The 26,002-nt window shown below is 40.8% G+C and overlaps 1 protein-coding gene across 1 annotated transcript in view; it reads left to right on the forward strand.

Moving 5' to 3' along the window:
* INSC (INSC spindle orientation adaptor protein) overlaps positions 1–26,002 on the forward strand; it is a 123,785-nt gene that overhangs the window by 27,268 nt on the left and 70,515 nt on the right. Inside the window, exon 2 of the mRNA XM_033153387.1 lies at positions 11,785–11,855. Within this exon, the coding sequence (XP_033009278.1) occupies positions 11,821–11,855 (35 nt within the window). The 5' untranslated portion in view covers positions 11,785–11,820. The remainder of the gene's footprint in view (positions 1–11,784; positions 11,856–26,002) is intronic.

The following is a 26,002-nucleotide window of genomic DNA, read 5'->3' on the forward strand; positions in this document are numbered from 1 at the left end:
CCCAGCACCCTTAACAAACTACAGTTCCCAGGATTCTTTGAGGAGAGCAACATAACTTAAATGTGCGCTGGCTGAGCTCTAAGCCTATGGTGTAGAATAGATCTTATGTTGTCCTCAGTAGCTCTCATTTTAATGTCATGATTTAAATACAAGATGCCAATTGTTTGCTGCGTTTTAAATTAATGAAATATGAGAGTGAGTACCGGTCTGAATTTCATTTAGTCATTCCACCCATCCCAGTTAGCGTTTCCTCTATAGCACTCCAAACACATTCATTGATGTGAAAATGCTACTAGATGTAGAGTGGTTTTCTAATTTGGTCCAGAGCCAATGTAATTTTTGCTGGCAGGTAGCTTGATGTAAAATGTAAGCTGAAGGGAGTTTTAGAAGATCATCAAATATCAGAAAGCTAACAGTGAGCCACTTCCTACTAAGCTAAAGAAAGGTCAGCAGATATTGGATATGGTTAATCTGATGAGGGTAAAGAGAACAAGGAAGATATTGTACGAAGAGAAAAGCTGAGGGGGAAATCTGTTTTAAAGAGACTGAAAGAAAACAGTCCATTCCATAAAGGTCTGGTCAAATAACTCTTGAAACAAGAAAGTTTACTTCTTAAACTTCTTTGAAAAAGGGCTAGATTCTTAGCAAATATATATAGCTGAAAGCAGTGGGACGTTGAAATGATCCAACCCATTGAGAAAGTGTCCCAAGGCTGAATACATTGAGATATTTATTTATTTAAAAACATTTCTAAACCATTTAGTATTTAAATGTCTGTCGGAGGGAAGGTAAACATTGTTTCCGTGCGCTGCTCTGGTTCACCAGAAGTGGCTTAGTCATGCTGGCCACATGACCCGGAAACTGTACGCTGGCTCCCTCGGCCATTAATGCGAGATGAGTGAAGCAACCCCAGAGTCGGACACGACTGGACCTTACGGTCAGGGGTCCCTTTACCTTTACCTTTTAAGTGGTATAAAAAAAAAATTTATCTCATACACACACACACACACACACACACAGAACAGGTAAAAAATGGGATATCAGAAATATCAAGGAGCTCAGTGAAAGCTGGGACAAAAAGATATGTCTTCACAATATTTAGTCATATGTCTACTAAATGAAGCATATGCCAGATAGCGGAAACAAGAATTTCCTAGGCTATAACTGCTCCTTCCTTAGCATCAGCACCAGGTACAACTGCTCACAACATACAGGATAGACCTGAATTGGTTTAGAAGTATTTCCTTCTGTCCAGACAACATTAGCTGGGAGTTCTGAGAAGGGGGTGTTGGTTTGAGCTCTAAAAATTGTCAGTGCCTTTGTAAATTTTACAGTTCCTAGGATTGCCTAGGGAAATGCATGCTGGTTAGACCAGTGTGAAGCCAGGCTAAACGTACCCAGCTCCCTAAGCCGTTCCTCATAAGGCATTGTTTCCAGGCCTTTGACCATTTTGGTTGCCCTCTTCTGGACACATTCCAGCTTGTCAGTATCCTTCTTGAACTGTGGTGCCCAGAACTGGACACAGAATGTTAGTGCAAAGAGCCTCAACACCCATGGTAGCAAGGATGGTTGTAATTTCATCAGAAAGTCATTGGTACCCCATATTTAACTTGATTACTGATGCATATGAGCATATAGCTAGTGGTGGTCTTGGTATTTATAATATCACCATAGATTTGCTTTGTGGGCTGAGTTCTGAAGCTTTAATTTCACCCAATATCATATTACCTATTGCTTCAGCATTTCCCCGTTATCTTGATTTGTGCTCTTGCAGACTTTCTGAAAGCAAGCCATGACCTGTGGTCATCAGCAGGCCGCAGTTTAAAGAATCACTCCTGTAATTTGATCCTAACCCCTTCCTCCATGACTTTCCCACCTTGATCTAATGGCTTTGGAATAACTTTCTCTGATCTCTGGTTCACGAGCCAAATAAAACTTCTACCGTTTTCTCCAACATGCCCTGGCCTTGTCATGTGACATGCGCTACAGGGTTTGAAAATGTGTTTTTAATTAAGTAATAGCCGGCGAAAGCTATGAAAACCTCTTTTGTTTTTCCCCGCCATGTTTGTGGCATTGTGTGGTTAGAATTAAAGGACAAACAAACGGACCCTATAACACTTTGGCATCTAGCACAATATTTGCCATGGTAATTGGATGCTGACCGACAGCCACACGTGGAAGTATCTTTATTTACTCTCTGGCTGTAGATTAAACAATTGATTCTGTAAGATTAAAACGCCCCACCTGCATACTTGCACACTTCTATTTTTGCCACGTCAAACAATATAAAATGAACACAGCACTTCTCTCCCTATCTAATTGAATAATTTACTGTAAATAGCTGTCATTTACTTTCAGAGGAGTGGGGTATCATTAGCCAAATGGATGTGAGTAAGTCATGGCTTTAATGCGTTTGAGGGTCTAAAATGGAATCATCTTAATGGGACCATCAATACAGCAAGCTGAATAAAGCCCATAAGCACTTAAGGCTTCAAGTCCCCTTTCTTGTAAATTACATATTCAATCTGCAAGGGAGGGAAAAGAATCAAGAATTCACATAAAATATGGCATTTCTATCCCAAGCTTTGTTTTTAATGAATATAATAATACAATTGATAGGTGTAGCTGTGTTTCGGATCCCCCTCATTTAATTAGCCGGCCCTCCCTGGAGTGCCTGCAAGCAGTGCTTGTGCTGAGTAATATTGGCTGAATTCTCTGGGGGGAAAGTGGAGATGAGCAGGTAATAAAATAGCCTGGACATCTGGCCTTGCTAAATTGCCCAATTTCGGCCTGCATTTGTATATGGCAGAGAGGCTGCCTTGTATTAGCTAAGGCATACATATTAGCTCAGCGCAAAGCACTGGCCAATTTACTTACCTTTTCAAAATTGCAAGCACAGTTTGGGACCGAGGAAACTTCTGCTTGGAAGTTCAGCTCAAGGCTTAAGTAAACAAATAAAAAGCTTCTCATTCACCACCTCCAGAAGTAGATTTAAAGGGACACTCAGTGTGAAATGGTTTTCCATTGAGGACATCATTCAGTACCTAACATCTAAAAGCTTCCTTTTGGCTTCCCTATAGCTGTAATTCTAGAGAGGAGGCTTGAGATGGAGAATGTTTTTGACCCTGCTTGAATTCTGTGGGCACAGCTGAGCAACCAGGTGACAATAACTGGGGCTACTGCTTATAAGAGTCAATGTGGTGCCCTTGGGATGTTGTGGACTGTGGTTGCATCCATGCTAACCAACATGGTCATTGGGCAAGAAATATGAGACATGTAGTCCAGCACATCTTTAGGACACCACATTTGCTACTCCTGGCTTAGACCATCCACCTCCTACAAGTCAGGCTAATGCTCATGTATCTGCCAAAAGAGGAGCACACTGGTACCAGCAGGTAAAGTCTACAAATATTTTTAGTAGCCTCCCTTAACCTGTTAAGTTGTCTGTATCTACCTGTGTGCCCTGGAAAAAAGGCTTTCAGTTGCCTGAATAGGCCTATTATTTTTTCTCACCATAAGGCAAATGGCTGCTTAGAAGTCTGAACTGCCCTGGTATTGACTCATTCTTAAAAGAAAAACCTCCTATGTCAAATTTATTGAGAACAGTTGTTCATGTATTTCTAGTGTCACTGAGATGCGGAAACATCTACTAAATATCAGACTCTGCACAAGTAGTAAAATGAACTTCTTTTTTTAAAACGATGAATTAATGGAGTAAATGCAGAAAGGCAATAAATCTAGATATAAGATACATGGCCACTTGTAGCAAGATTGTGGATGCACAAAAGGGAAATGCAATATGACTGAAAATGAAATATAATATGGCCAAGAGATGCCCTGAAATTCGAGACTCTGGGTGAATTTTATTTGTCCTTTAAAACTTTTGAGATTCTTCTTATATGCTGCTCTTGCATTGATTGGATGAGTCAATCCTGAAGTTCTACCATGAGTAATGCTTACTATTTTCTTATGTTCTCTGGACATTTTAATTAAAGGAAGAATTTTCTCGTTTTCTGCTGTCTTAATGGACAGCTAGGTGGCTGAGTATTTCAACTGATTTATATTTATCACTGCAGTAAGGACGCAGTCTGCTTTTCTTGCAGCCATAATCCCCCCCATCTCCCTGGAATCAATAAAATGCTATGCAATTTCTTTGCACAGAGAACAGCAACAATTTGGGTGCTATTGATCTAATCCTAATATTAAAACACAAAAATTAAATGCTAGATTTTGGTTGCCCCTCTTCCGTAGTAGAAAAAGTCTGGTGACTGCTTTTATATGAATTATAAATCAAGTTGGGCAGGTGGTGCTGTGGTCTAAACCACTGAGCCTCTTGGGCTTGCTGATTGGAAGGTCGGCGGTAGTCTCCCATTGCTCGGTCCCAGCTCCTGCCAACCTAGCAGTTTGAAAGCATGCCCAAAAGTGCAAGTAGATAAGTAGGTACTGCTCCAGCGGGAAGGTAAATGGCATTTCCATGTGTTGCTCTGGTTTCGTGTTCCATTGCACCACAAGTGGCTTAGTCATGCTGGCCACATGACCTGTAAAAACTGTCTGCGGACAAACGCTGGCTCCCTCTGCCTGTAAAGTGAAATGAGTGCCACAACCCCACAGTTGTCTGCAACTGGACTTAACTGTCAGGGGTCCTTTACCTTTACCTTTCAAATCAATATGGAGAGGCTCCAAGTAGCCAGAATGACTTTATTGGTTGGAATAATTTTGTAGCATCGTTGGAAAAGGATCATCATAGGATAGATGGCATACTTTGAAGTAGCAAAGCAGATAGTTTCAGAATAAAAGTTATAAATGAAAGTGAGTTGGCTAAGGTTCCCCAATTGAAATCAGGATATATGGTCAGGACGCGGGTGGCACTGTGGTCTAAACCACTGTGCCTCTTGGATTTGCCAATCGCAAGGTTGGCGGTTTGAATCCCCACAACGGAGTGAGCTCCCATTGCTCTGTCCCAGCTCCTGCCAACTTAGCAGTTCAAAAGCATGCCAGTGCAAGCAGATAAAAAGGTACCACGGCGGTGGGAAGGTAAACTGCATTTCCATGCGCTCTGGTTTCCGTCACGGTGTTCCATTGCACCAGAAGCGGTTTAGTCATGCTGGCCACATGACCTGGAAAACTGTCTGTAGACAAATGCTGGCTCCCTTGGCCAGAAAGCGAGATGAATGCCGCAACCCCATAGTCACCTTTGACTGGACTTAACCGCCCAGGGGTCCTTTACCTTTACCTATATGGTCAGGAACAGGTGTATATATGATGCAGGAATACATTTTACAGTATTGGTCCTTGCAAGAATGTGGGAGCTGTTTGGGCTCTGCTGAAGAAGAAGAAGAAGAAGAAGAAGAAGAAGAAGAAGAAGAAGAAGAGTTTGGATTTGATATCCCGCTTTATCATTACCCTAAGGAGTCTCAAAGCAGCTAACATTCTCCTTTCCCTTCCTCCCCCACAACAAACACTCTGTGAGGTGAGTGGGGCTGAGAGACTTCAAAGAAGTGTGACTAGCCCAAGGTCACCCAGCAGCTGCATGTGGAGGAGCAGAGACACGAACCCGGTTCCCCAGATTACGAGTCTACCACTCTTAACCACTACACCACACTGGCAGCAAAACACCTTTGGCCTGCACTGATCATCTGTCACTCCATTTTGATCACACACAGATTTGTCATCTGTGCAGGACCTTAGTATTTGCGTCTTTCCTGCCCCTACTTCCCAGGCTTTGAGCATACTTGCAGCTGCACTGGGAAAAGCCTTGCCTGAGTAGCTGGCGCTCTACAGTTGCACATCCCAAGTACCTTGACCAGGACAAGACTCTGGGAGTTCAGCATGCCTTGGAGCAAGATTATGAAGTTATCTATACAGAGATAGAAAATAAAACTACTGGTCCCCCACCCTAAACTCATCCATTTTGTGTTGTAGCACCTTGTTAGTGGTACCAGTAGTCATTAGTGTTTTTCTGTCATCGTCATCATCATAATTTATATCACAGCTTCTTTTTCTACCCCAGAAGTTTCATTCTGGTGCTTAAACATGGGGCCACAAATGTTAACTGGGATGTATATAATCATAGCTTTACTCTAGAATCCTGCATGGAATCATATGCTATTTAGCAACATTTAGACAGCTGAGAGAGAGGGTCAATTATCTGGCAATTTTGAGGTGTGATTTAATCCACCGACTCTTTCGATCTTTAGTTTGTGCGAAACTTTATCCAAGAAAGCTACCTGCCACACATTACTGTACCAATAACCTAAAGTTAAGACATTTTTATTTAGCTTAAAGCATTTTAATTCATATAATTAGTCTGTTTTACTATTATGTCTAGTGTCTCTTGTTATATTTGCTAATCTTAGTACTTCATTGCATTGTATTAGGTTTTAATTAATTTATAATCCATAACATTGTACCCTGCTCCGAAATCTGTTTCGATGAAGGGTAGAATAGAGAAACAAAATACATTTTAGTTGGTTGGTGCCAATTTTAATTGATGGAATGGAATTTAAGGACACACTTGCTTTATAATTTGAGGTTATTTAAGTTCAGGTGTGTTACTTTAAGAAGGAGTGGAAAAGAAAACAAATGTTGGGCTTTGCTTCTAACAATGAGTGGCAATTTTGGTTTTCTTCAGTATTTGAAGTTGGCATTTGTACTGAGTTTAAACAACCACAACAGCCATGCTTGTTTGTTTTTTTAAAATGAATCAGTCATTGGTTAATCAGCTAGACATTCTTTGATTGGTTGACCACTTTGATTTATTGACAACCCTAAAAGGGACTAAAAGTGACGGCAGCAGCTTCCAGGACTGCTTTTATGAGGATTTGTGAGGAATCAACAAGAGATCAGGGCTGCTTTAAGGTATCACATAGCAGAGATTACCTGATGTGATATCTCAAGTTAACATAAAGGATGCAGAGAAGAGATTTCACAACCCTCCTCTGTGTCTCTTAAGTACATTTTAGTAACATGTGTTAAGCTCTCATAATGGATTGGTAGATGGGAAAACTGTTGGTGAGGAGAGATGTTATTTTCACTTTCTAGGAAATGGAGTAAGGTTTTGAGATTGTGAGCCTCTCACTTTGAGAGAGCCCCAGGCTCTCACTGGGGCTCCTTGGTAAAGCTGTCCTGAATTTGTCATTAAATCTGCTTCCCTGAATGGTGGCTCCTTTGTATTAAGCTCCGGTGTTTAATAGCTAGCAGAGGTCTGTGATTTTCTCCACCTATTCCATAAGTCTTTTCCTTGTTAATGTACAAGTATTGCCCATTGGCTATGCTCTTCTACTTCCTTCTTCAGGGGAAAGAGCATGAGAAAATAAAAGCAAAGAACGTGCAAGATTATTATGGAATAATAATAATAAACCCCATCCTGTTTACTCTTTTGTGAGAGATAATTGCTCTAAGACTTTTCCATTTGTCTGTTTTCCCATGCTACTTTTTTCAGCAGTGAATATGTTTTCTGATCACTTCAGTGCTGGTTTTGAAATGTTGAGGTTAATATCAAAAGGAGTAATCAGGTTTAATCATCTGTGGGATGAGAAATACTAGTGACAGCTTGCAAATGATGTGAAATGCCACCATTGTTTATTGGGACACACTTTGAGATGCTTCCAGTATCTGCAAGCTGTGCATTGAACTGAACTAGCATTTATCACCTCTTTCAAAAAGCCCTGAACAAACTACCTTATAACATGAGATTTTTTAGAGGATGCTAACTATAGTCTAGTAGGGGTTTGTTTTTAAGAATGCTGAACAAAGTATAGTTGTGTGTGTGTGTGTGTGTGTGTGTGTGTGTGTGTAGATAGAGAATAAATAAATAAATAGACAGTGATGCATTTATATAGCTCTAGCTCGGTTGATAACAAATTATCACTGCAAGCCCCAGTTTTAATGGGACAAACGACTATTGCTTTCCACCAGGTTTTTAATAGTATGTCCTGATACCTGCAGATTCAAACATTACATTTCCCAGTGGAGGCACTGAGAAAGAGAGAGGGAGAATGTGCATGTTACTAATCGACTTACCTCACTGCTGACCTCAAGCTAAGTGGACAGTCTGTATGTCAGAACCACACCACACAGTTCTGGGGGGTGTAAGCGATGACATTGTTCACATGCGATTAGGACAGCCAAAGTGGGAAACCGCTTCCAGGTATTAGGAGGCCTGCCATGTAGATGGGTTTTTAGCTCCCTCCATGTGGAGAATGGAAGAGGGACCATGGCATTCAGGAAATGTGTTTTGTTTTCTACACAGTCATAGGGTTTTTTGTCAATCCATAATGCTTAGTATACATTCATGTTTTAGTTGCAGTTCATAAAACACAGTGATGGTACTGCTATTCTTGATTATCCCATGATTCTTAATGGTTTAGTTAACAAAATTTACATACTGCTTGATTGTGAGAAAACCTTTCAAATTAATTCACACACAAAATGCTTGTTGAGTTGTAAGTTTTGGATGCTAAGTAACTCACTTGAAAGTCTAACAACAACAACAACAACAACAACAACAATTAATTTATTTGTACCCCACCCATCTGGCTGTCTTTCCCCAGCCACTCTGGGCGGCTTCCAACAAAATATTAAAAATACAATAAAACATGAAGCATTAAAAACATCCCTAAACAGGGCTGCCTTCAAATGTCTTCTAAAAGTCAGATAGTTGTTTATTTCCTTGACATCTGATGGGAGGGCGTTCCACAGGGCGGGTGCCACTGCCAAGAAGGCCCTCTGCCTGGTTCCCTGTAACCTCGCTTCTCGCAAAGAGGGAACTGCCAGAAGGCCCTCTGAACTGGACCTCAGTGTCAGGACCTCATAGGTCTGTACCACTGAAAGCTGGGTTGGACCAAAGCATTTTGCTGCCTAGGATGAAGGAAAAGATGGTGCTTTCTCCAATTCCAGATGCAGAAAGCAACCTGACTGAAAGCTGAATTTTACTTCATTGGTACCAATGAAACAGCGCCAACCTCCTTGCCCTCTCCCTCTTGGTTACTACTGACAGTAACCTCTGTGTTGGAAAGCCAGGAGAGCAATGCCACTCCACCCTGCCCTGTCCCACTAAATACTACTGGTCCACTTTCTCATGAAGTGATTAATCACATGTGGGCATGAGAACCAGGGTCTCTCTCCCTTCTTAAGGTGGGAGCAGCTGTTACCATAAGAAGAATGTTTGCATATGTAGGTCACCCAGATAAACATGCATTCATGACAAACAGAAGCATATTTGAAAATAAGAAATTTGGGGTGAGGGGAAGCTACAGTACTTTTAATTGGAGACCTCCTATTACTGACAGAGTCCATGTGAAACTTACTAGAAAGAGAAAAAAATCATTAGGCTGTGTATGGATGTGTAGGCAGAAAAAAGTGTCATATTCAGGTTTCCTTATGACTGACTACATCAGCAGTTTATAGTGATTATTGAACATCCAATAAAAAGATGAAATGCTCCTTTTAAAATGCAAGTTCCTGTGTTTTAAAAGCAAGCTGTTTGCTACTTGTGCAATTTGCTACTTTGTGGTTAATTATGCAGAATGAGATGTCCACCTCTTCTAACAATGTCATAATGTTTCATTTCCCCCCTAGTCATTTTGGTCATTAAAAAAAAAATAGAATGGATGTAAAGAAACACTGGATTCTCTGAAGTATATAATTCAGAGCACGTTTGATAACACAAGAAGTTTAGAGCAATCAAACTTTTGCAATGGCTTATCAAAATGAAAAAAACAAACAAACCAAAAACACCGTACAAAACAGTAGTCAGCTAAATCACAATGCAACTGTATAATACCATCAGCTGCCACCCTCCTTGCACTTTCCTCCCTTCCTGATTTAAGAATATAAAATAATCCCTGCTGGATCTAGTCCAGCATCCTGTTCTTACTCTGGGCAACGAGATGCCCATTGGAAACTTACAAGGAGGTGTACTGCCTCCAACAGTGGAGCCTCCAGTGTGTGTGTGTGTGTGTGTGTGTGTGTGAGAGAGAGAGAGAGAGAGAGAGAGAGAGAAACCAAATTCGTTCATTGAGATAATGAACGAATTTGGTTTCTCTCTCTCTCTCTCTCTCTCTCTCTCTCTCTCTCTCTTTCTCTCTCTCACACACACACACACACACACACACACACTGGAGGGAGCAAAGTGATAAATGATAAAAGTCTTAGATATTTCACTTTCCTGCTTAACAAATGACTTTAGAAGACAGATTCATTCAAAAAAAAAAAAAAGCTGGACAAAACTTGAACACTTTCTGAAATGTCGAACTATGAAATGGGACACTTCCTGACTGGCAAAGTGTCCCTTGATGTAATTTTAAACCACAAGAGCTGTTCAGACGGCACTATTACATTCAATTTTCAGTATTATTTCTTTGTTAGAAATGCATCTTTTATAAGTAGGCATATTGCTTCCAGGAAAAAAGAGAACATTTCCAAACAAACCATGTTATTATATGAATGAGTGGCTAAATGAGTAAGTAGATTGGTCACATTTAGAGAACATTTGTGGGTTCTCATATGCAGACCTTGGAATAAAGGAAGGAAAATATTAACAACAAGGTCATTGTGTTGGGGCCCACATTTGGAGCAATTTTACATGCCAACTTTATATAATGTAAACTGGTCTAAACTAGTGACCATTATTATGATGTCAAGAAGTACAAGGGGCATATTTCTATTTGAAGACCCCCCCATGACTCTTCTATCAACATTCAGAAGAAAATTAGCCATTGTTTCTGCAGTTATAAGCATTAATACACCCCTCTTGTCTCTACATTTCTGTCTTTCTTTCTGGATAAGGGGTGATATCCAACATTAGTCATACTTGCAGTATATCCACTGAACCACGTGGACTTAAGCAATGTTTCCTAAGTAGAGGCAATCATCATAGCAATATAGGAGACATTTCAAGTGAAATCCAGAGACAGTAGTGGTTAATAGAGCAGCATTGCTCAACTGGTTTTCCCAGCTTCAAGTGTTGCTGCTGCCTACGGTTGTTAGAATTCAGTATGAAGGGAGAGGATGAGTGTATTGCTAGAATGGTAGATCTTTTTAAAAGTTTAGCCGTCAAGATGAGAGCTCAGATTATATCAGAAAAGGTTTCGGATGGATATAAAGTTGTTTATGTTTTTGTTTGTATTATACTTCATACTGTGTTCTAAATTCCATGTTTGGGGCCTATTACTCCAGTTGCATTTTATAATAGGCCTATAACCATATAAATAAATTGGATATGATTTTCTTCCACCAACCTGTCCATCCTTCTCTTAAATCACCATCTGCCCTCCTTTGTTTTAAGATTATAAATTGGCATCAAAGTGGCTTATGCCCATTTACTTGCCCACTGTGACACTGTAATTGGTCCCATAGACTGTTGCAAAAAGCAACAAAGAGCCAGTGATACCCTTGAGAGATAACAAATTAATGGGGCACAAGCATTTGTGGGTTAGAGTATACAAAGTGGCGTAGAAAGTTGTTACAGTATAGCTGTGGATTCCAGAGGTGATGGTTTGTCTCCGGATTAGGTTTCCTATAGCATAGCAAATGAATAAATATTTGGGGGCACTGTGTCTTCTGCTGTTCCAGAAACAGTTCCTGAGAGCTTCTTCCAAAATTATTTTAAAATTACTCTCGAATTCACACCTGTATCTTTGATTAATTTACTTTTAATTTTTTGGAAGGTGGCCCGGGAACTTGTTGAGAAATTCCTAAAATAAAACCCAGCATTTTTTCCCCTAGAGAAATTTTGCCTGTTTTCAAACTTCTTTGGAAAATATTTTTCCCCTTCCTTTTTAGATTTGGGTCTGTGGAGAAGCATACAGATGAGTTGAGATGAGTATGGCTTTCCTAGCTTACCCAGTTCAGCGGTAAGTACTACATATTAAAATATATATTTGATACAAGTATCAAAACATACAAAAGTTATCTTTCTGAAAGGTGGCTTCGCTATGGAGTGTATGTTCCAGAGTTTGTGGTGGCCTATTTTTTCTGTTTTTGTGTAACAAGCATGCGAGCAGGTACTATTAAATTCGATATTAACTCCTCATGTTTTATTTCTGGGTCTAAGTGAGGGAAAGTGTAAGATGTTATTAATTATATTATCTTCACTACCTCTTCGCAAAACATTTTAGTTATTGGACAGGTCCACCAAATATGTTCCCTGTCTGCCTTCGAACGTCCACGTCTCCAACACTTTGCACCACAGATGGTGTAAATTTTACTCAGTCTGCGTAGAGTCATATAGCATTGATGGAAAAAATTGTAATGTTTTTCTCTAAGGTTAACACAAAGAGGTCATGTTGGTTCCTGTTTAAAAAGAAAGCCCTGTTCTTATTCAGAGATTGGTCCACCTATTATTCAAATTAGCCAGAAAAGGCTGAATTAGCAAAACAGAACATACATGCAATTTGGAGAGTCCTATGTCTTCTAAAAGGCTTATGCATGGCAGGAAGCCCCCTTTTTATGTACATACTTTGCAATTTGTCGTGAAGATCCTCTTCGCAAAGGAACAGAAGCTGAGTGAAACTTTAGATTTTGCATAGCTGGAGACTCGGAGGTCACCAGTCTCTCTCACTGAATCGCCCCCTTCCTTCCCCATCATTTGAACCTCATACAATCCGAGCATGCTTGTTACTCCTGATTCAGGGTCTGAGTATAAAATAAGGCATTACAGTTATTGCACTTAGCCCCTGTTCCCCTCAGCCCCACACATAATGACTGCCAACTTGCAAAAAAGCAATTCTAAGAATGTCCCACTCAGTGTAGAATTTTTTTTTTTTGGCCTTTGGTCTATTTTATTGCATTTGAAATAACTCTTTATTCTGCAGACTGTAAGGTAAAATAAAATGAAATGAAATGAAGTGTTGTGTTCACTGACTAGCAATGGCTCTCCAAGATTTCAAAGATCATTTCTGGGAATGTCAGGGGTTGAACTCGGGGCCCTTTGCTTGCAAAATGTGTGTTTTGTTACTGAGATGACCTTCCTCAATGGACGAAGGCCCTTTCTCCCAACACAGCTATGGTTTACATGCATAAGAATTACCAGCTGTTGTTTTTATCGTGTATCATGGATCTGTTTTCCCTTCCCCTCTACGCTGTTGTGCAGGGAGTCCCTTGGGTATTTCTGCCTAGTACTGGCTTTGTACTGTACTGTCAGACCTATGAACTGTAATTGACATATGGCTGAAAGAAAAGAAAAGAAAAAGCCAGTGAGCCAGGGGTGGGGTCGGGGGAAGAACCTATTGTGGCAAAACCTCACTTAGCATTTCTGACTTATAACAATGCAAGTGATACATGTGACTGGGCCAATAAGCATTTTGAAATGAAAGTGCACATGAACTCCCCCCCTTCTTTATTTTTACTCTTGATTAATTTGCAATATGGCTTTTGTCCAGAATGGAAAATCTATGTAATTTCCAGAAAAGGGGGGGGGGGCGAATCTGTGACGGTTTGACAGCGTTGGTGTTGATGTTAATCAGTATACAAGAGACACAACACTCCTTTGTAACAACACAATCAAGAAATAAGTTTTTTTTTGTACCAGCGATAAATACGTGTGTGAACACAAGTTACATTGTACTACAGGAGGAACATAATAAATTATCAAAATTAGGATTCTCCCACCCCCGCTTTAAAATTAAAATTAGGAATTCCCGATAACGGATGGTCTCAATGACAGGAGCCCTATTATGTATGCTGCTCACTTTGCTATACTTAAGCCCATGTAATTTCATTATATTTGTAGAGTCTCACTGTACAACCTGATTGTAAGGAACAATGAGATCGCAGAGCTCTCTTGTAAAATCTGATTTAATCTTGAAATACCTTTATGTGAACAAAGAAAAATGGATAGATGCCATTATCTCAGTACTGTAGTGGAATAACTTTAATATGCAGCTTTATCAAATTAGTGACTTTGGAAAAATATTTCCCTACCATGGATGGTTGCATTGAAGTTGTGTTTTAATTGCCCATGACTCCACATTTCTGGAAAATCTGGCCACACAATCATTAGAAGGCATAGCATATGGTCCTGCTTTCAGGTTGATATGGTTAGCACACATTGAACAACAAAGCTGAGACAGGAGGACTTCATCATCCATAAGCAGGAATGATTTGGCAAAAGGAATAGTTTCTGTTGATTTCTCCATGGTGATGGGAAAATTCTGTTTGCTCTAGGAGAGTTTGACCACTTTAGTTCAGGCACTGTTGACTTCAAGATTGGCTTGCTTCAATGCACTCAGTGGGTCTTCCCTTGTGCTTGATCCAGAAAGTGCTATTAGTGCAGAATGCTGCAGCACGATGGCTGACAGGAGTGTGGGCCAAGTTCAAGTAGATAAAGCCCTTAACCATTTGGGGCCCATTTACTTATGAGACCACGCTACCCCATGTATCTCCACTTGATCATTTGGATCTGTGGAAGTGGCACTGTTAACAGGTGCTGCATAATACTCATTCCACATTTGTAAGAAATTGGTACTGTATTTTAGTATGGCAGCACCTACAATTTGGAAATCCCTGCCTGTTGACAGGAACCTTCACTGTACTATTTTTGGCACCTGCTTAAAACATTTTCGTTGAGCCAAGCCTATCCAGACTGTAGGAGGAATTCAATGTCACATGCTTCTGATAATTCAATCAGGACACACATGTCTGCTCACCAGATGGAACAATCCTCCCTCCCCTCCACCTTGCCCCGTTTTGGGTTCTCCTGACCCACCAGAGTAAGTTTGGGGGAGGCACGTCGGCAATGATGATGGAGGAGGGGGGAGTTCCCTGTTGTGCCAGCAGGAGCCCTTGCCTTGCTTTTGGCTAGCGTGCCAGGTTCCATGAATCCAGACCTTTGCTTTTTAAATATTGAGAAGACTTTTCATGAAAAGGCAAACTCTTCAAAAAAAGTTGTATTATTTCAGTGGTTGTGTCTGTCTAACCTTATTTATGTATCGAACAGATTTGTGCCTACCCCACTTTTTTTTTAAAAAATGTTGGCAATAGCAGGCAAAATGAAAACATAAAATATGCACTCTAGGCAACCACACACTTAAGAAGGAGCTAGACCACTGCAGCAGTAGCAGAAACAGAAACCCGGGTAAAGTAAACTAGAAAATAAGATTGGCAACGTTAAAGCATGAGTATATGAACAGACTGAACCATAAAAGAAGGCTGATCGCCGAAGAAATGATTCTTTTGAATTATGGTGCTGGAGGAGATTCTTGAGAGTCCCATGGACTGCAAGAAGATCAAACCTATCCATTCTTAAGGAAATCAGGCCTGAGTGCTCACTGGAAGGACAGATCCTGAAGCTGAGGCTCCAGTACTTTGGCCACCTCATGAGAAGAGAAGACTCCCTGGAAAAGACCCTGATGTTGGGAAAGATGGAGGGCACAAGGAGAAGGGGACAACAGAGGACAAGATGGTTGGACAGTGTTCTCGAAGCTACCAACATGAGTCTGACCAAACTGCGGGAGCCAGTGGAAGACAGGAGTGCCTGGCATGCTCTGGAACATGGGGTCACGAAGAGTCGGTCACGACTGAACAACTAAACAAACAACATATGAACAGACTGGTTTTTAATTAAAAGCCTGGGAAAATGAAAAGTTTCTTAACTCGGGGGCAAAATGGCATTAAGTGTTGGTGCAAGGGATCCAGAACTAGGGAGGGTGTCACCACATTAAACTGATGCCACCACAGAAATGTCAGTTCTTCCCCACTTCCTGAATCTCAGCAAGCCAAAGAAGCTGGAAAAGGGTCTCATCAGAGAATGTTAATGAGCTACCCCTGCCAGTCAAGGGGTGGGGAATGTGGTGCCCTCCTGATGTTGCTGGATTACAACTCCTATGAGCCTGCTGGCAGAGGCTGGTGGATGTTGGAGTCCCTAAAATATTTGGAGGACAATAGGTCTCCCAGCTCAGAATGAAGTCCTTCAAGTTCAAAATCAATGGCTATTTGTGAGCTGATGGAAACCAGAGAGCAAATCTATCTCAATTCCTGAAATAAATTCTCGTTTCCTGATTCCGTGTGCCTTAAACACATTGCAATCTTTCCTCCCTTTGTTCTACTGTTTTCCTATACTTTTTTAGCTTCAACCAAACCCTTAAGTTATCAGAAGGAACAATCCACATAAGGTCACCTCATGCATATTTACAGCCTGGTACAGCTTTCCAGAATACTGCTTGGAATGGTCTGATAATTTATCTATGTAAGGAAGCTGTTTAAACCCTTTGCCCTATAAATTAACATCTATTTGACCCCTGGTTCTAAGAAAACCATATTTAAGAAAGCTTTCATTGCTCTGGGTTAATACTGAAAGCTTTATGTATTGTTTCACATTGTTTTTAGGAACGAGTACTTGATCCTGTTAATATTTCTTTTTAGTGCCCATCTGGGATTTTATTGTTACCTCAGATTTATACTGTAAACATGAATGTGTTAATATTCAATCTAAGTGCATAAATTACTGCTGGCAGATGTTACAGCAGTTGTAGCATGGCTCTTGGCGTAAAGAGTAATGGGTCTTTTGATTTTTATTTATTGTCATTGTCCGTATATACACAGTATACACAACAACGAAAATCAAACACCCAAAGACCGGATTTACCATACACATTTGCACATATCTCCAACACTCTCATCCTTATTAAAACATAATCTATTAAAACATAACATAATCCAGAGTATAACATAACCTATTAAAAGCATAGCATAACCTAAGAGCCTGTCTCATTCCTTACTACTCACTGCTTACTATTACTTACTACTGACCCTGAGATCATTATTAAGTGCAATCAAAGCTCTTGGATAGAAACTATTCAGAAGGCGTGTGGTTCGAGTTTTCATTATCCTGTATCTTCTGCCCGAAGGCAACAGTTCAAAAAGGTTGTGAGCAGGATGGGTGGGATCTCTCAGGATGTTGTGTGACTTCTTCAAACAGCGAGATGTGAAGATCTCGTCCAGGGTTGGTAGTTGGAGCCCAATAACATTCTGGGCAATTTTAATTATTCTCTGTAAAGCTTTTTTATCCGTTACAGAGCTGCTCCCATACCACGATAGTATACTATAGGTTAAGACACTCTCAATGGTACTGTGATAATAGGACAGGAGTAGGTGCTGAGATAGATTCAATCCCCTGAGCATTCTCAGGAAATACAACCTCCCCTGCACATTCCTCACAGCCATATTAATATTTACAGTCCATGAGAGGTCCTCGGAGATGTAAATGCCCAGGTATTTAAAACTGCCAACCCTTTCCACCTCCTCGCCATTTATGTGCAATGGTAAAAATACACTTTTCTTTCGTTGAAGTTGGAGTACAACACTTTGCTAAAAGCAAAGACATTTTGCTGTTTGAGGCAAAGGACAAGATAACACCATCCTCTCTTCCATGCCACATATAAGAACTAACTGAACTGGAAGCTGAATCTTTTTTAAACACTGGAAATGGGACAGAGTCGTCCTCCGCTACACCGGATGGTGTCAGGCTAGTGGTGCAGACCAGTCTGCTTAGCACACATACAGTAGCTCGTATCCTCCAAGTGTCCAGATTTTCCAGGGAGAGTCCCAGAATTACAAAAGCCAACCCAGCTTCTCATTTGATTCTGGAATGTCCCTATTTCCCCTGCCACTGCTGCTGCTGCTGAGCTCGGGGGGGGGGGGGGGTAAGCCGGTGCTTGTCCCAAGCAGCAGTGGCAGTGAGGGAGCATTCCATGGCCTCTCCATGGCCTTTCCATGGACGCTGTTATCTCCCTTGGGCAGCTCCTAGTAGCTTCCGGAGAACAGCCCATTCCTGTTGTAAGGGAACATTTTCTGACAGTAACTCTGTTCTTCCAGAGGGGGCAGGTTGCTGTCTGTCGAGTAGAGCTGGCCCTCAAACTGGAACACTTAGCAAAATACACAAGAGCATAGTGCACGTAACTCTGGGTCAAAGTCTGAATAGCAGGATAGATGTTTGAGGGTGGTCAGATCAGAGCTTCTCTGGAAGTGTGAAGTTTTGTTTGATGAAGTATAACATAATGGTAGTTTTATAGTTAATGGTGAATGAAGGCTGTCCCTGAGAAAGGGTAAGTGTAGGGCACGTTACAGGAACTTTAATATGTAACCAGAATGCTGACGTGAGTTCCAAACTGAGATAGAAGTTCATGCAAGAAACATGCAGAAGTGTGTGTTGTGTTTTGTCTGCAACATAACCTCTGAATAAAGGGGACCAGGCATGTAGCCATCTGAAATCATGGTGTGTGTGTAGATGTGTTTTCCTATCTGCATTCCACATGGAGGGAACTCCATGCAGAAAACTACGTAGTGTTAGACAACAAAGGAGTTCAATACGCTTCTGTCCCTTTCAGTCCAGGGATATTTGGCTGGTTTCTATAATAGCAGCCTTCATCGTTCCTTTATGGAAAATCTCAAAGCTTCTCCATGGCTTGTTACAGATATTTACAAAATGCTACCCAATGGCCACGGAATAACATAGACTCAGGAAGGATGCGCCGAATTAAGGTTCTTTACCCACCAGACAGAGGTGTGGAGCACTGCTGTACAACAGACCTGAAACTAGCAGGGAACAGTTGATCTATAAAAAGAACAGGAGAGGTTGTCTTCTTGCAGTCAAAGCTCTTCAAAAGGAACTCTTTCTCTTTCCCACGCCTTGGCTCTCCTTCCTTTCATTCTTCAGAGGTCCGAATATAATTGGACCTTTTGAGATAGGAAGGAACCAAGACGGTTGAATAGCTTGCCCCTTGTATCACTCCCTTCCGATGCAATAGATGGCAACACTTTCTGTAATGAAATAAAACTGCAAAGGAGGTCATCGTGGGCCAGAGCTGTATTCAGTCTCATTAGTACAGGGAGAGAAATAGTTCTTTTTTATTTTTTTAAAAAAAGACACAAAAACCCCCAGCATTTGTTGCAGGTAACAAAACTTCTCTTGTGATTCAATGTGTCTTCCATGTGTGCATATTTGCACATTTTTAGTGTTTGTAAGGAAGATGTATGACCTTTTTCTGGCAGTTGTATGGCTTCATGAACTGATAAATTCACTTAATGCCCTTTCTTTCAGTAGTCAGTAATCAGTACCAAGTGTACCAAAAGAAATTCCTGTGAAAATAAGAAATGGGGTACGTGCTCCAAATACTGTCCTCGCTCAGGGTGCCATTTTCCCAAAGTCTAACCCCGGTAGGACGCATCCAATGTGCAGGCAGATAGACAGAATGAGTGAGCGGGCAGGCGAGGGTAGTGCATGTGGAAAGAGGTTGGACAGGGAGACAGAGCATCGGACAGATTCAAGAAGACAGATACTGTACCAACATGCAGGGCAGGGGACATAGGGCAGGGCAGTCAAAAGTAGATAGGCAACATGGACACTCGACTGGAACACAGACAGAATGAATAGACATACTAAGCAGAACAGACATAGTGAGCTGGCAGGCGGATGCAGTAGGAAAACAGACACAGGACTGTCAGGAAGAGAGATGCAGACCAGATGCGCAGAGCAGACTTGATACCCAAATTATTATGGAACACTTGGTATGATTTATTGTGTTTTAGTACAACCTGTCCAAGTTTGTACATAATTCCACATTTCTTTTGATCAAGTTCTTCAAAGAACTTCCCCTCACCCTGCAAATGCACATCTTGGTTCCTAAAACTCACTGATGCCAAGTGGAGAACTTGAATTAACCCTACATTTTCATTGCATTGCATTTCAGCTGCCCAGGGAATTTTATTGAAGAGCTGGGGGATAAATCCCTCAAATAATTAATAGTTATGCCTTTTTCAATGGAACTGGCTCCTTAAATGCACACAAATTGAAGGAAGGGTCAGCAATCATCGGGGAGTCCCAAAAAGGGAGCAGCAAAGGGGGCTAAATCATTTGTAAGCTTCTTTACGCCATACTTTTAACTAGTTTTATTTACCTTATATGTTTTATATAGTGTTATTTAAATTCCAATTAATATTGTACCATTTGTGTTTTAACTGGATTGATCTTCCGTACAAAAACAACCAAAAAGTATTGCCACAGGTAGTTTAAACCTTTTGTTGTGTTTTATGAGATGTGACTAATGCAACAGTTTCTCAGCTTCAACAATTTATCTGTAATTTAGACAATCGTATTCTCTAAAAATATGAATAAGCAGATACATTGGTACTGCTGCGATGGGAAGGTAAATGGCGTTTCCATGCACTCTGCCACTCATCATGGTCCTCCATGCACCAGAAGCGGTTTAGTCATGCTGGCCACATGACCTAGAAAGCTGTCTGTGGACAAATGCAGGTTCCCTTGGCCTAAATGCAGAGGTGAGCACCACACCCCCTAATGGAATTTGACTGGACTTAACTGTCCAGGGGTCCTTTACCTTTTACCTGCCTGTAAGTGTTTGCACAACATCATTAGCATCAAAATGCCAGCTTGTATTTCCCCCCTCCCAATTTAATTTGGATTTCCTTTTTTTGGGGGGGGGGAATCCTGCAGTATACAAAAACAACCCAACCCAACCCCGTTGTCAACAACTCACTTGCAATATCTCAATGACCCATTGACAAATTAAGCCCTTGTCTGGAAGCACCCCATCAGTTTCAAACTGACCCTGGTAACTATTTTTATGTTGCGTATAATTTCTCCTTGCTTCAAATTTCTTTCGGGTCTGCTTCAGGTTGTCAACATCTTTCCGGAAGTCTCCGGAAGTTGAACAGGTGTTTAAATGTGAACACCCTTATTTGTTTTCTACCTCTGAGTGCTATTTTAAGAGCAGTGAGTTATTAACCCATTTGCATGGGGTTGTGCTTTGCGTGGGATTTCTCATTATTGGTTTGTGTTGAATATTGATGATGACGCACTTACCTGACACATGCTTCTGGCTTTGTTGTCTATTAAATGCTTTGTTTGGGACTGTTTGGTCATGAATACAAATTCTAGCACGACCCGTGCAAAGACTTCTATTGTGCTTCATCTTCTTATTTGCTATTAAAACCCTGAAGCATTTTTATATGCCTGTGTACTTTATATGACTTATTGACTTATTGAAGAGATCTCTGTCTGGTTTTCAGTACAGATTCTTAAAGAGGTTTATGATGGAAGCTTAAAACGATACACATTAAAACCACTACCCTCATTAAAACAGTGGTACAAACTGAAGTCCTTAAGTGTCTTGGTAGCCAGAAATGTTTTAATCTGATATCTAATGTCATGATAGGAGATTTTTTTTCCATATGTGCATGGGAAGCTTACCTCTGAAGAAAACCAACTTCTTGGCTACATATTGCTGGTAGCCTCGTGGGTTGGTGAAACTGTTTTTCTATGAATCTGATAATGGTATTTGGGAATCTAATTGTACATTTGCTTATGTCACTGGATGGTTTTAGATGAGCTACCTTGCCTCCCTGCAGCATTGACCATTTGTCACATTGAAGAAGTTCCCAGATGTGGAATATTGTTATTTGTGTGCGATAATATACAATTTTTCTTTATACATGCACACCCGGATACTTAGAATGCTGAGGCAAGTTCTAATCTGTTTTTAGTTTATTGTTGGTTTTAATTTTTGGAAAGTTTTAAATTATTATTTTAAATTATTATTATTATTATAGACAATTTTATTGTTTTATCATTTTTTGTAAACCACTTTGAAGTTGTTGGTTGTTGTTGTTTTTTACAATCTAGCAGTGTATAGATTTTATGAAATAAATAAACAATATATTGAAATGTTTATAATATTCTTGATTTTTTTTTTTACAAAGTTAGTTAGAGAGGGTGAATCTGACCAGAATCTGAGCTAAGTGTGAAAAATAAAATGTGTGGACCTTTTAAATCCATGAGCCATGCCTTATTATTGACTATATCCTTCTCCCCATCAACTAGCCAGCTCACTGAGCTTCTTTTCACCAGTTAATCTGTCAAATCAGTGGACAATTGTTCATATTATATATATTTTCAATGTGTGCACTCTTTCTTTGCAAATAACTTCTTCCTAGAAAATTACTCATTCTGAAGCTGCACCACACACTCAGATTTCTGTCTTATTTGTTGTCCTTCATTCCAATTTACCTCCTTATTTAATTGCCTTAATTTGCTTCTCTGCTGTCTAGAGATGGAGGAGCAGATCTTAAAAACCAATTGTTCAGTCACATCTAACAAGCAAGATAAAACGAGAATTGGCAGAACGACTTCACAGCTCTGTCATGAATTTGCTCTTAGCTTCTGACAAACAGGCTGGTGGCCTAGTATGTTACTGACCCATTTTTTTGCCTCAGCAAATTATTTGGTGTCTGTCAGGTCTGTTAAGTATTTGGTGTCTGTTAGGTATTTTAGACTGTGATCCTATGCATGTTTTCTCCTATTAACTTAATGAGGCACAATATTACATTGTCGTTTCTGTTGTGTATATTAGCCAATGCCTCCCCTCAAGACCCTTTTAACGGGGAACCCTGGGGCCACCGCTTCACACCCCCCCCATTTAGGAAGATACACTAAAGGATTCCGCCCAAGTCCTGAAACTGCCAAAGTTGTGACGTTTTGCTATGGGAAAGGCAAAACCTGCCAATGCAGGAAAATTCCTTTCCGGCCCTTCAACGGCGACCCTGACGTAGCAGCGCCTGCGTACCTGTGGAGAAGAGGTTAACCTGCAAAAGAAGACTCAACTGAGGGAGGGCAGGGTGGGGGAAGCTCTGGAGCCAACTTCACAGGTAAGATTCACCTTCTGTTGTGTGGTCAGGGAGGTCCCTCCCCTTACCTGGCCAATCCCCTGGCAACGCCTCCCCAGGTGGGATTGGGTGATTGGCTGAGGTGGTGGAGACCTCCAGGTATCCATTCTGGGGAGGATGAAGCCAGCCCAAACTACTAGGAGCCGCACTGGGATCCGGGGAGCTGCGCGCAACCATGAAAAAGTTGCTCCCCATTTCATGTGGGGAGCGGTCATTACAATAGTCCTTGAGGTATTTTTTGTACATGTCCCATTTTCTAATAAATGTTTGATCAGTATGATCAATGTTTGATCATTCTCTGACATTTTTGCCAACTCGGCATCTTCTAGCAGTTTACTTTGGCACTCCAGTTTAGTCGGAATTTTCTCTCCATTCCAATTCATAGCGATTAATATTCTTGCAGCTACCGTGGCATACAAGGACGCTCTTCTCTCGCCCTTTCGCCAGATCTCCCAACCCACCCGCCCTGTTTTTCATGCTTTGCTCTGACACGACCTTGCTATGGACAAATGTTTGCTGCCATATTGTTGGGGCCAGGTAGGATTTTCCCCCCACTTGGGAAATTGGTCCCAACCCCTACCTTGTAGCAATCAGCACAACTTTGCAAGGTTAGGCATTGGGTAAGCCTTTGTTTGGATGGAGGGGAGGCTGTAACTTCCACCTGCCCTTCCTCATTAAGGGTATCCTGTTAAAGGGATCCATGGGTGTGGATCCTGTCCTATGCCTGGACGTGGGCTAGGGCCATGCCACGATCCCAACGGGGACCTCTTGGGTTGCCCTTATTTGATGTAAATCATAGGTTTACTCTTAGATGGACTCCCTGCAGATGGGTGGGAGTCGAGATATAGCCTGGCTTCACCCAATGCCTAAGCCAAACCGCTCATATCTGTAACCAATAAAGTTGTGGCCTATTTGAGCCAATAAACCTAAATGCTTGTGTCCGTGTGTTTGTTAGCCACAAGGGAATTGCGGGTTATACTCATTTGTGGATTTACCCGTTATAATCAAGGTTGAAATGTCAGAAGCTCAACCTTTCCACTTCTGATCATGAAGACAAAAATGGAGTCTAGCCTTACCATCCCACCTTGCCACCCTGCCACTGCTATAACCACACAGAATCTGAGTTTGTGTGGCACTCTGATGCTCTTTTTCTCGGCGTCAGGGTAGGGGCTTGTGTTACATCAGGAAATTGACATGAGAGGACAGGTATCCCAAACCAACACCCCTATCATCTTTAGAGCAGCTCACTGGAGCCAATTATTAGCAAAACAAAACTCATGGAAGACCCTAAACTACAGATCTCCTCTCCTGCCCTTTTTCTGCCGCTGAAGAGAATCCGTGTTACAATAGTCAAGCCCCAAAGTTTTTCTACATTCCAGCCTCCTCACTGCTTCCACAGACTTAAAGTAAAACTGCTTGTAAACTGAGGGTGCCAAAAAATGGCAGGTGTCTGGAGTCCTGAGTTCTTTTGGATTCTTGTTATTGCTTATCTCCAGAAGGTGCTCACCTTTCAAAAGTAGCTTCCTACTCTCATTAAAAATACATCCTCACAAGACAAAAGTCTGTCAGGAAGCACTGAAATCCAGGCAAAACAATCAGTTTTGTGTATCCTGACAGCCTATGTATTACATTCTGATATCAGGATGTTGTGACTGAATGAGAATATGTACTTCTGTGGTTTTGAGTCTAAACATTTGGACCCACCATCATTTTAAGCTAAGGCATTAAGACAAATTGGAAGCAAATCTTGTACAATGTGTCACTTGGTCAGGGGAAGCTGGTTCACTTAAGGAGGTAGAGAGCAGAAAGGACAACAGTACAGACATTTTCTTTTCTGGAAGCTAACTGGGTTAGTTCACTTTTCAGATTGTTAGATGTGAAAACCAGCTCTTCCAAACTCTTTAAATGGTTAGATCTTTTTACTCATTAATACAGCTGTGTGTGTGCATTCTACCCGCAGGGTTCAGGACAGGAAGCAATATTAGAAAACATTAGCCAACTATAATATTTCACAGGAAGAAACAGAGCATGAAGAGATGATGGTTGGTTTTGCTGCTGTTTTTAGTTTGATAATTTGAGTTTTAAGGGCTGGATTTTTGCTGCTATTATATTCACATCTGAGGTGTAAAGCTCCTGAGTTTCATACATTAATTGTAACCCCAGCCAGTTTATTTGCTTGTTTATTTGTCTGCAGGCCTGCAGACTTCTAATTTACAATTTAATGGGCCAGGAAGTCTCTCTCTTTGTTTCTACAAAAAGGGCAAGAAAATACAGAAATTTTTATACTCTAGGAGAAAAAATTAAGATATTTTAAATGTGCATATTTACTTAGAGTAAAACAGGGAGACATATATATTTGGAGCAATATTTTTATTCTAATATTTATTTTCTATTGCAAATTGGCTCCTGAAGAAAAACTATCTGCTTATTAATATTTAGTATCAGGGGTTACATCCTCAAGCCTGAGAGAATGATATTGCTATTGTGGCTAAGACAATAGCATCCACTGCTGTTTCGTTTTTCTAATTCCAAAGGTTGTTTTCATGTATAATAATACAGAACTTTATTTGAGCCCAAAGCAATAATCATCACAGGACAATTGGCTTATTTTTGTTCTGTGTGTTCTCTTTCTGGAAAACATTGTTCATTGTTTTAATGCCTTTGAATACTGAGTGTCTAATTTGTATTTAGAAATTCACTGGGAAGTGAATGAGCTTCATTCTCATTCAGTGACAAGAAATGAGTAGGGTGACTTTATATTCTTGGATCAGTTAATAATCTATCTGGTGCTACCTGTTTAGACACCTCCTCTCATTCTCTGAGTTTCCATAATTTCGAATCCTTTTGAGATTTAGGCTTTCAAAACATGATGTCACAACAGACTGGATAAAATGGCAAGTGTTGGTAAGATCAGGGTTAGCAAAGTATTGGTGTTTTGGGTGGTGTTGGGGTGGTTTTTTTTTACTGATTCATGCATTTCAAAAGTTATGTGATTAGCTTATTCATACAGCTGTGGAGCCAGGTGACTTGCAAAATGAATCCTGCTAGCAGAAGTTAGGATGCAGGATTTCATGAGACTAGTTCTCTGGTGCTATATGGCTTACATTGTGTATGTAGTTAGGTGGATATATCAGTCAGTGAAGGCAGCTGGTTAGTGAATGTTGGAGAGGAATAATTGGTCTTGTAGGTAGAATTCAGTGGGCTTCATTCCATTGACAAAAAGACATCCATTAGCAAAAAGGGCAGGACCAGCCCACCTATGAAGCTAGATGAGGCGACCACCTTAGGTGGCAGGATCCACAGAGGCAGCAAATCCCAATGT

Source organism: Lacerta agilis, chromosome 1, assembly GCF_009819535.1.
Source record: "Lacerta agilis isolate rLacAgi1 chromosome 1, rLacAgi1.pri, whole genome shotgun sequence".
Classification (NCBI taxonomy): domain Eukaryota; kingdom Metazoa; phylum Chordata; class Lepidosauria; order Squamata; family Lacertidae; genus Lacerta; species Lacerta agilis.